This window comes from Haematobia irritans, chromosome 5 (assembly GCF_050003625.1).
Source record: "Haematobia irritans isolate KBUSLIRL chromosome 5, ASM5000362v1, whole genome shotgun sequence".
Classification (NCBI taxonomy): domain Eukaryota; kingdom Metazoa; phylum Arthropoda; class Insecta; order Diptera; family Muscidae; genus Haematobia; species Haematobia irritans.
This window is the reverse complement of record NC_134401.1, coordinates 164,087,374-164,099,488: the sequence shown is the minus strand read 5'-3', so window position 1 is coordinate 164,099,488 and position 12,115 is coordinate 164,087,374. Positions and strand designations below refer to the sequence as shown.

At 34.9% G+C, this 12,115-nt stretch overlaps 1 protein-coding gene across 2 annotated transcripts; it reads left to right on the top strand.

Annotated features, from left to right (window-relative positions):
* The first annotated feature begins 4,226 nt into the window (after nucleotides 1–4,226).
* On the top strand, nucleotides 4,227–11,576 carry LOC142240512 (uncharacterized). Of its 2 annotated transcripts, XM_075312208.1 has the most exons (5): nucleotides 4,227–4,688; nucleotides 5,127–5,674; nucleotides 8,023–8,263; nucleotides 8,338–8,938; nucleotides 10,734–11,576. In XM_075312208.1, the coding sequence occupies exons 2-5, from the start codon at nucleotides 5,136–5,138 to the stop codon at nucleotides 11,294–11,296; spliced, it is 1,944 nt and encodes a 647-aa protein (XP_075168323.1). In that variant the 5' UTR covers nucleotides 4,227–4,688; nucleotides 5,127–5,135; the 3' UTR covers nucleotides 11,297–11,576. The 2 variants fall into 2 exon arrangements, with proteins under 2 accessions (XP_075168323.1, XP_075168322.1); XM_075312207.1 differs by having other exon boundaries at nucleotides 4,228–5,674.
* The last annotated feature ends 539 nt before the right edge of the window (nucleotides 11,577–12,115 follow it).

The window sequence follows — 12,115 nt, the reverse complement described above, 5'->3', positions numbered from 1 at the left end:
TATATAAATAAATAAAATTGTATTTAAAAACGAAGGTAAGCAGTTCTAAGTTTGAAGTAAAAAGATTTACCACAAATATGTAAGATTTGTCCCAATGAATGAAAAAAGTTCAATAAAATCATTCCGAATATGAATTCATCTCAGTTAAATTTTTTCATTCTGTAGTATAAGGGTACATAAATATAGGAAAATGTTAACTAATATATGGAATGTATTCTACCTACTTTCAATGAAAATCACATTGTTCAAAAAATAAAAAGTATTTGGTGCTATACGAAGTTTAGCTTTCTTCACAATGAGTTCATTTGAACTTAAAGAAGGGATCACTTTTTCTCTTAAATGCATATCAGTATAAGAACGATGAAACGTTTAACTTAAAATTAGCAAAAACTTCATGAAATGATATCTATACATTAGGGCTGTTTTCTTTTTGCACTGAATGCAACATTTGTATGGGCTATCCAGAACATCGTTGCACTGATGTTCTATCCAGAACATCTCATCAGTGCAAGTCGCGCTGATGTTGCCAGATTGTATTTGGATAAAGGGACGCTTCTTCGATTCACAATAGCAATTTATTGTGACTATTTTATCGAAAAACATGAAACTCAAAGTGATACAGTGTCATAAATAATCGCAGCATTAAATATTTATTACTAATTGGAGCATTTCATACAATAAAAATGCAAGATTTCACTTCTTTTCTGTGATTGTTTTTAAACAGCTGATGACAGTGTTGCATATTTTTGGAGATGTCCTGGATAAACGAGTACTCTGTTTTCTTTTAGTCCTTAACGGCTTCGCATATCCAGTGCTAAAAGAAAACAGCCCTATTGTTGACGAAAATGTCTATAAATTTAATTACATGTGAACTAAAAATATTTTATTGAGAAATTTTGTACCAACTATTATTAACTATAGGATTTGCCAGTAAGAAATTACTATCCGCTTTATTTATAGTAAATTGCACTTCTTATTTAGAAAGTATTTTACATTTCATAAGTAGTTTTATAGTATGACGAAAGAATTTTTAACTACCAGTTAAGAACATTTTTAAGGAAATTTCCATCGTATTTTGTAGGCCAACGATTGCTACTTATAATTTGTAAAATTTCCTCTCGAGTAGTTAATTTTCGTTGAAGATACGAAAAATGAACTAAAATTCTGGAAAATTCTTGTAATAAATTATTGTAAAAATCGGCTTAAATTTACGAGACACATTTTTTTTTCTGTGTACAGTGAAATATTCTAAGTTCGTTTTCCTCGATTTGGTTTTTGCGGTTATATTTTTTTGGCCTTCAAATCAAATTCGATTTCGTTCTTATACCTTCTCAATCCGCCTTAACTCTCAAATATCGACAAAGACTATAAACGTTTGTTTTATTGTCATTATACACGAACGATGTATGTATTTTTTTTGCCAATGAGTGAAAATGAAAGAAAAAAAATTATTAATGTATCATTCATTTATTTCGTCAACCAACACCATTCATTATAGTTAGTGAAGTATGTGCAGCATTTCAATCGTACAACTTCTAAGAGATTTCGTATAAAATGCGGGAATCACTGATTTGTCTCCCAATGATTGCAATAACAGATTCATTAGGGATGTCGTTTATTGACAAATGTCTGAAGACCAAAAAATTGGCAAAAAATCTAAATGATACAGACTATCATTGGGGCTAAATCATCTGATATAAAATTAATTATTTTAATAAAAAAATCGATATACTACTAAATATTTATTACTATTTGAGCCCTTTCTATATTAAAAATGAAAGTTTTCACACGTTTTCTGTGATTGTTTTTAAACAGCTGATGCCAGTGTTGCACAGTTTTGGACATTTTTATACTTCAAAAAACAATTGTCCTCAACTCTTTCAGGAATGCCACCTTATTACTGCATCATTATTTCTTAAGGAATATTTTAGCATTACTAAACATTGATTTGCTAATTAGTGTATGCAGAAAAAAATTTTGTTTCTTTCCCTATCCCAAAGAATTTTGTATTCTTTGAAGACATATTATGGTTCGTTAAATTTGAATGAATATCAATATGAAGAGGTGTGAGAGGACATTCAGCATGGGTGGCAGATTATTCTACTGTTGGTATATAAAGTCTATGTGAAATATTGCGGATGTATTTTGATTTCCTTTTGCGCTTCTATCACGCAAAGCAAATTATTGCAAAAACATGAAAATCATACACGGGAAAAAGTTCAAATCAATTTCAAAGTACCTACCCTGCTAACATTTTTTGAATTTGACGGCAATTCTGAGAATCCCCACCACGTGGAAAACAGTCTAATACGATATCCAAACTCGTCGCAAAAGTGCCGTCACTATAGAGAAGTTGTACCACGCCCAGTTACTACAAAAAAGTATCGCAGGAGTGCAATTATTATTAGAACAAGTGCATTTTAAGATAGTTCTTTTTTTGAGTATTGTCTTAACTAGGGAGTTATGTTAATTTATAAGTTGCAATTCTGCTATATTCGGCTGATGTTCCAGCGTCTATCTGTGATTATTCTTGATGGAGACAGCGTGTCTGAAAAAATATTTGAAAAACTATCACTTTATTCCATTTATTCAAATAAATTCTTGGGAACAAATTCGCTGCACAATGGGTCCATGCTTCTATTAGAGAATTCATGTCCAACATCGATATCCACAATGTATTCTCGGCATTGGCATTATTAGAATACAAATGAATTATGCCCGTGTGTAGTTTGAAAGAAGAGTTTTTGGGAATTTTATACAAACTCTGGCTTTGCAAAATTTGTAAAATTCCCAAAAAGTCTCCAACATAAAACTATATGAATAGCACATAATTCACAATAATTTGTTATTGTGAATCTAGTGTAATATAGAAAAATTCAATATGTTCCCAGCAAAAACTAGGTAACCACATCTCATTACAATTGACATTACCAGGAGTAAAGCTGTCATTACACGTTGCATTACATTGCGGCGAGTTATAATGACTAACTTGTAATGACAAAAATAAATACTTCTCGGTAATTTTCGAATTGTTATTCTCAAATTTTTAGGCAGTTGTGTTAATATAAGTATTCACATAATCGAGCACAAAAGAATATGTAATGTAACGGTAATTCTGAAGATTTTTCCGTTAAGATTTTTTTATCACAAATATTTCATAATACTTGTGTTTAATGACATTGTCATATTATGTTTTAAATAAATGCTTTCTTATACCTCATGGACATTACACTTCCAAAATGCGCTTAAACTAAATTTCAAATGCCATTTGCCTTATAAAAAAGAGACTTAAAATCCACTTTTAGTAGATTTCGAACCTTATGTGAATTGGCTATTGGATATATTATAACGTAATTCACGAATCCAACTCCCTTAAACAACCTACATTTATTTCTATTTTAAGTGTGACATTAATTTGATCGGCGATAGAAATCAATATATTCGAGATTTGGTTGCCTGAGACAATAAGTGGCTATTTTGCAAGCTTTGGTGTATCTACGAATAAGTCATTACATATTAGGTGATTATATGCTTTAAATGCACTACTTATTTTGTGGCCGAAAGTATGCCTGGGGAGAAGTACTTTCCTCCTAGGACATGCTTATATAAATGTAATCCGAAGCGATGCTAATTAATAAGTGGTTATTAATTTTTAAATAGGCTTATCTACAAGATTACCGGGTAATGAGAGTTTTTGCTGGGTTAATATAAAAAGTTCAATATGGCAATACCAAACGGAAGTACATAAATGATCTTCACAATTTCCATTACCCACCAATAGAAATATTCTATTCACTACAAAATAAATTACTTCCGATTTCTTTTGGTGTGTTCATGTAGAATACTTCGATAATTTGTTTGTACGTTTGTAATATAATTTTTATGCTAGGTCTATTCCTCATGCAGAGCAATCAAATAGGATTTAATATCAGTCTAGGGTCACGCAATCAGGAGAGAGAGAAAGAGAGGTAGAAGATGAAAACCGAAATCCTAAGCTTGAAATCGCGTGGCTTTTTGGCGAAACCGGCAGAATACCAAACGTGTGGGTGGTTTTTGGCTAACGGAAATATTTGCAAAATTTTGCACACACACATGTGAACCGATGGGTATGTGTATTTGATAGAATGTGTAAACACTGAGGAAAGTAAAAGGGCCATTATTGTTATTGTCATTGAAGAAAATCAGCCAATGAACTCTAGATGATGGGGTTATGAACTATTTTCTCTTAGCATACACATACACCTACGTACACAGGTTTCTAGTTGAAAAACTATATAGTATACCACCATAGTATTCGACACGAATTTCCTATATATACAAAATGTAAAATAATCACATAAACAATATATAATGGAATCAATGGAAAAAGGCAAATACATCGAAGAGAAATCATTGCATTGAATGTATACGAGAATAGGGAAAATAAACATGAAATTCATAGCCGGTGCTCGTATGACAAGAGGGAGCAAACATTTAAGCGGGGGTGAGCATGATGGGAGAGCGTTAAGGACTGAGAATGAGTCTTTGTCAAACAAACACCAAAGGAACAACCTTGCACCATCGACGACTGCCAACATAAACAAAATATAATAGAAGCTCCCGAGTTGTCGGAAATTCATTCACAAGAACAGTTGGAGCGTGGCACGTGAAGTTAAAGAACGTGACAACTTAGTCGCAGAGCAACAACGGTAAACAAAAATTCAACGGCAGCCCAATAAAACAAAAGTACTTTGTATAACTGAAAACCATTAGAAACCTATTGCCTATTGATTGTCATAAATAACCGGGACCCCCTCAAAAACAACGAAAATGTGCAAATGTGTTTATTCGATTAAAATTCAAATATATCAATAAACTCCTTGCCCCCTTAAAAACCAAAGCGAAAAGAACTTTGTGAATTTAGTGCAGTGCTTGCTTATTTTTCTAAAGTGGTTAAATTATTCCACAGAACTTTCTGAGGAGGGCCATATATTTCAAGTTCAAAAGAATGTCAGCAATAAAATTGATTTTCAATTAAATTTATTACCCTTAAGAAGTATTAAGTATTATTGAAAAAAAACTCTCGGCCACCCACCCCTCATCACTATCCAAAGGAATAATTAAACAGTGTCTGATTTTGAATTTAGATTTTCGCAATGTCTCTATCGCTGAGTTCACGTCGTCGTGACAAGACGTTGTCTGCCATCAAAACCAAGTGGACTTCCCAGCAGCATCTATCGCAACAGGCAGACCAGCATCACCATCAAACAGTGCGTAAGCAAAGATCTTTTATAGAATCCTCCTCAAAACTGCTGACCACATGCAACAACAGCAACGGTGTCGGCAATAGCCGGCCATATTTAACACGCGGCCTCTCTGTAGGTCGATCTCCTGATATTCAACAACGCCTTCATTCCAAACATATTCTACGTAAGCATGCATCTATTGGCAGTAATCATGCGGCCACTGCGACCAAATCCGTAAAATCGGATGATCTAATAAAGCGCAACATAACATCGTGTAACCAAATCGATCGTCGCACCCGTAGTGTCCAAGCATGGTCCTCGACATCTTCGATATTGAAATCATTGGATAAAGAATTGACACAGCTGAATAATGCATTGATTAAATCCAAGGATATACGAAATGATATAGAAATTGAAAGAACATCTAATATTGCTAACAATAATAAATCGTAAGTATATATTAAAAAAATTGTAGTTAAGGGGGGTTTTTCGAAACGGAAACATTTCCTAGGGTTACTCGATCGAAGCGCGTAAGTTAGTAAAATTTTTCATTGGAATAATTTAATATCGATCCCAAGGCCTATACAAAATTTAATATCGATCCCAAGACGTCTGCAGGCCTACTTTTCTCATTTCCCAATCAGCGGAAATACCACCAGCGGAAATATAGCCTTAAATATACCACCAGCCAATTTGAATCTGATGTAGCGATGATCTGAGAAACTATGTTCGATTAAAACCTGTTACTCAAATATCTTATCTTTCAGTTCCTGCGAGGCCTATGTGAGGTTCAAAACCTCATTTAATGAAATTTTGTGCATCTCTCTTATTGTAAACTACCAGATTAGTATGCAAAATAAATTTTATTTAGGGTTTCTCCTCTTGAATTAATATCACTACTTCTCTATATATTGCACATTTGCATCACATCCCATAATGTATTTAGTCTGTGTTTCCAATAACTCCTCAACTAAGGTATTAAAGGCACGTGGAGGCATATCCCTATCATGTCCCATGTTGACTGAAGTAGTGGTTCTTAAATAAGAACCACATCATATCCTTACAATACAGAAATTTATCTGGAGGAACCGATAATCACAAATCTCGGTGATTTTCGCAATAATCCTCGGTTCTTTTTTAGGCTGTAGAAATCTCCTCCCGAATACGATATTCTTCCATTTTGGCATCTCTGTCGACTACCATAGAAGAGGTTTGTCCGTTTCGAAATCCTAACATTAACTCCAAATCGGTTACTTTCCAATCGCTTAGCTTTAACTTTAAAAGAATCCATAGACCTCTGGTCAAAAAGTACGATTAACTTAAATCGTCCTTGATACCATACATCATCTTGGAGTCGAGGACTTGGGCAATTTTCCCCCATTCGTGCTTTAGAACCATACACAATGTTTTCTTTTGCAACCGAGGCAAACGATCTTTTATTCCTTTTCGAAGCTGGCAACTCATCCGGCGACTGTTCCCTCTTGCCAACTTCGACTGATATTAATTTGTTTAGGATAAGCAAAGCATTTTTGCTTTCCTTGGACATTTTTCTTGACGGTTTACAAAGTTTTGATGTGATTAACATAGGAAAGGTTAGATTTGCCAAAGAGGCATTTAGGCTTTAACCACTACACTTGGAATTCGTAATAAGTACCAATATTATGCAATATTAAATTAAAATTGAATTGAAATAATCCGATTTAGAAAATACATCCGTTCAGTTCGAAGGTTAAAAAATGATAAAGTCTCTATAGAAAAACTCTTTCAGGTGTTTTCTGATCATTAAATTTTTAAGTTACATAAAAATAGGTTTTAAATAAAAATATACATACATTTCTGATTAACTGACTGATATTTAGGGATTATGAAGGGTTTATTAGAGTTCCGACAATATATACCCCAGAAACGTTTACTTACAAAATGTGATTCGTGGAGTGTATGATAATTTAAGATTTTTAATTGTTTTGCAAAAGTAGCCAAATATATCAGCCTACAAATAATTTTTTTTCTTTTCAAACTGTGCATGTAACAAACTTAATAACTGTCATGCTTAAATCATTTTTTGTTGGATTTCATAGCCGTTAAACTTCTAAAGAGTGGAGACAATTTTCGCAAATTTGTATTTGCATTGATTTCAGCATATTTTTTGCATATTTATTGCTTCTTTTGTCATATTTGTGTCAGGGTTTGTTTGGAATAGGTTGTAAATGGGGGAAGCGAATACCAACATTCCAACCAAAATTGTCATTTGCGAAAAAAAAACAAGAACCACTTTCCATTGCAAAACGAAACCCAATCAAATTGACATGGTTCCTTTTTTCGTCGCCATCCAAAACTGAGATAGGCATAATAAGACATTGGAATTGACTACTCCATCCACAATAACCACCATTTCTCCTCATCCTCTTGCAATTGGAAATTTATGAATTGTTTTCTATTCATTCATAGCATTCAATTGTTAGATGATTTCGAGTGAATATGTGTGTGGTTCTCTAGATTTGAGCGTTTGCCAGCCACGCAAACCCATACAGGTGGAGAAGAGATAAAATTAGAGTATCATAGAGTAGAGTTGAGGCGGTACTTGTAAAATAATGAGCACAAGTACTTTTATTGGTTTATTTACATTTGACAGACTGTGATGACTTCGACATGACACAAAATGACATATGAATGAAGCTATGAGTACCAGTCGTCGAGGCTTATGCCCTTCCCCTCCCCTCCCCCACACCATTCAATCTTCGATATCACCCAACCACTGCCATGAAATTCAATCACAGGAAGTTCAATTTCATTTTAGCACCAACAAAACAAAAACCGATTCTGGACCCTCAACGGTGGTAACGGCAACTAATAGCAAAGTCAATAAGACCTCATCGACAACGGCCAACTCATCAAAGGTATCGGAAGTGAATAAAGTCAATTTAAGCATTGTTCTTTCGCATGCTTTGAATTCGAGCAAAGAGAACGATTATATACTCTGTGATCCAGGAGATGAAGACGAAAGTGAAGATATCTCAACAGATAGTGAAAAATTAAATGTAAGCTATGACGTGATGTGTGTGTATGATTTCTAAGCTCTATTTCTTATACAATTTCATGTTCCCTAACCTAGCATTGTGAACGCACCTCTGTTTTATCAAGGGGTACTAATAAATCGGAAGAAAATTCCAAAACTAATATCAGCTCAGCTCAACAAAGAAGAGCCTTATACCAAACTAGTAAATTGACAGAACAAACTAATACCACGAGTACTAGTCAATTGACATACTTTAGAAGTGACCTTTCATCACCTTCACAGATTCCCCTAAACGTAACCCCTGCTTTGACAGTACAAAAGCGACCACCCTTGGTACGTGCTATGTCGGCGCCAGTTCGTAGCATAGATGAAAATTCAAAAGGTTCATGCTTTGCTAATAAACGTAAACCGAGACGTCGTAAACTAAATACGCGTACTATAACCTGCGATCGGGACTCATCTCCTCCAGGTCATTTGACAAGTGCAAGTGATTTGAATTTCGATACAAAATCTTCGAATGGCAAGAAATTATTACAACGCTCAAGATCAGTGGCACCCGATGTTATAACATTGGTATCTTTAATAAGTTCGGAAGGTTCCGATTCAGAGAAAGAGGATTGTCCTTCAACACCCACCAATTCGGATTGCAGTAGTCCAACAAGAAGACCACCATCATTGAGAAAATCTGGAAAATCAGGTAAGTTTTAAAGGGGGTATGTTTGTTTTCACTAATAACAAAAAAAAAAACATTTTATCGAAATTCAATGTGGCAATACCGGCGAGATTTCCCTGATGAAATGTTTTGGAACAACACAGAGTACTAAAGTTAAACATTTGTTACTTCCTTTCATACGTTTCGACAAAACCAAGGTCATATGTATCACCACCACTCCTTTGGTAATTTTTACAACTTTCTTCGAGTTCAGAATCCCAGCTATGGAGTCAAGCTAAATTTGCTCGACTCAGACTCTAACAAAAATATTTAGTATGCATCCTAAATATTGCCACCGTGGTGCAATGGTTAGCATGCCCGCCTTGCATACACAAGGTCGTGGGTTCGAGTCCTGCTTCGACCGGACACCAAAAAGTCTTTCAGCGGTGGATTATCCCACCTCAGTAATGCTGGTGACATTTCTGAGGGTTTCAAAGCTTCTGTAAGTGGTTTAACTGTACTGTGGAACGCCGTTCGGACTCGGCTATAATAAGGAGGTCCCTTGTCATTGAGCTTAACATGGAATCGGGCGGCACTCAGTGATAAGAGAGAAGTTCAACAATGTGGTATCACAATGGACTGAATAGTCTAAGTGAGCCTGAGCCTAACCTAACCTAACCTAGTATGCATCCTAGCTTTCAATATATTCGGTTCCTTTTATTAAAGTCTTTGATTCAAAAGTTCGTGCAATTCAATATTGCTTAGGGTGCGGTCACACTAGGCAAATATATGACTAAATTGAGTGTCAAACTTGTTTCCAGGAGCAGTTCCAAAGTATCTGGATGCTGATGTTGGAAAATATTATCCAATATGAGTTAAAATATTTGCTGGCTTGGCTGCGGTGACGAATTATTTTTTGATTTCTGTCAAACATTTGTCCAGTGTCACCGTAATGCGCTTTACAGACTATCAGTTATTCCGGACGACAGTGCTCTGTCGAACATATCCCATATATTGTGCACATTATAAGTTAAGTCCGAAGGCATAATCGATACTGCTGCATGTTTATGGAATCGATAACACATTTACCGATTATTAAGACATCGCCGACAAGTCGTATCGATTCGACACACTGTAAGATTCTTTACAAACACCGACATTCCGTCCGGAATAACTGATAGTCTGTAAAGCGCATAACATTAGGTTTTTGGTAGAATCAAACACATGTAAATTCACATTTCATTGCCGGCAAAAACAAAAGATGTCGTTGTGGCATATTGGTTATTGTGTCACCCTGTTTTTATATACATCAGCGCCGTCATTATTCTGTCACTGTACATTATCAAACTATCCATTCTGTAATTTTCGCACTAAATAACATTTTTTAAAATATATGTTGGTACTTCCAATTGTAGCAGAGGTAATAGAGCTAAAATAATATCGTGACACTGTGCATTTTTGACAGAAATCAAAAACTATACTATCATACTATTTCGAAGCATTGCCAACTTATCCAACCCTTATGCTGTAAAGTACTGCATATGTAAAAGACACAGCCTTAGCGTTTGTCGGAAAACGTGTATTTTTGACAAATGAGAGATAACTAGTGATGTATCGCCGAATCGTAGCACATTTAAAACAAAACATTGGGAGTATAGCATGTATTTGCTCAAGAATATGGATTGTTTTTCTCAAAATAAGACATAACAACAAATAAAATGTTTGCTAATCCCATTTAGGAGCTATTGGGAATATTAGAGGTCCTACTGCTATTCTTAGCAGAGTTTCCTTTTAAAATATATTCCAATTGTTTTTTTCTCATACCTATCTGGAACATTAGTATCTTTTCAGGAAAACTATCCACCGACATTTCAATTTGCCTCAAAAGAATATTCGCATATGCTACGCCGAGGTTCTATAGCACCACTAGCAGCTCGTATAAAATCAAACAGACCACCAACTGCGCCACCTGTTTCAATATTCCATACGGCCAATAACAGTACATCGAAGCTAACGAAAGATATGAATGAGGAAGAGGAAACAAATGTCGTTGTCGACGAGAATCATAATGACGAAAGCCCATCAAATACATCAGCCATCTCAAAGAAACCTCTGGAAGAGGAGAACTATCAATATCCCGAATATGTACGCAGCATAAAAGAACGTGAATGTTGGAAATTATTTCAAAAAATGTCTGCTAAAGGAGTTAATATTACCTATGATACCATTTTGCGTGGCATGTTAACTCCAACAGAATTTCGTCAATTACAAAAACAGCGTGAAATTGAAGAAGCCAAGTTGCTTAAGGAAAATGAGGAATTAGAAGCACAAAATGAAGAACAAACAAAGTCCAGCAAAACCACATCCAATGACAAATTATCGGAAAATTTGTTGAAAAACTGAAATCCTAAAATATTGACACCCTATTGAATGTTTTTAATGACATGTAGTGAGAAGCACTGCCAAATATTTCCAGGATAACTTAAAGTACACCGCTATCATAATATTTTGTCGTTGTCCAGGCGACCAACATTACTTTGTAATAGGTGCTCAAATTGTTTTCAGTACATTAAGACCTATTTGCATCTTTAACTTCCAAAAAAATTGATAATGAACTCTAATTCAATTTTCTTGCACTCGTTAAATAAATCACAAACAAATCCATATTATTTGAAAAGCTAAATTTTTTTGTCTATATTATACCACATTCGCACTACAATTAAAGCCTGTTTCTGTATGTCGAATGAGCTCTATCGATCGACTGAAATGCATAGAAACAGCTGATTTTTAGTTATAAATTCAGCTGTTTGTCTCCATTTCAGACGATCGATAGAGCTCGTTCGACACACTTTCCTCCTTTGATTAATGCCCCGCCCAGACTATAAGTTTATCCGGATGACAGTGCTCGTGTCGAACAAATCCCAGATGTTGCCACACTACCGACCGCATAATCGATACTGCTACTTGTTAATGTGATGGATAACACAATGTTCGATTATTTAGTCATCGCCGACAACTCGTATCGATTGGTCACACTATATGATTCTTTACAAACACAGAAATTCCGTCCGGAATAACTTATAGTCTGGACGGCGATCGATAAATAACATCAACGCATTGATAAATCTTTCATTTATTCTTGTATGAAAGTCACTGGCATTTGAGAAGTAATGGCGTGTGACACCATCATAAACGTTTTTAAACCGAGGTTATACATTGAGT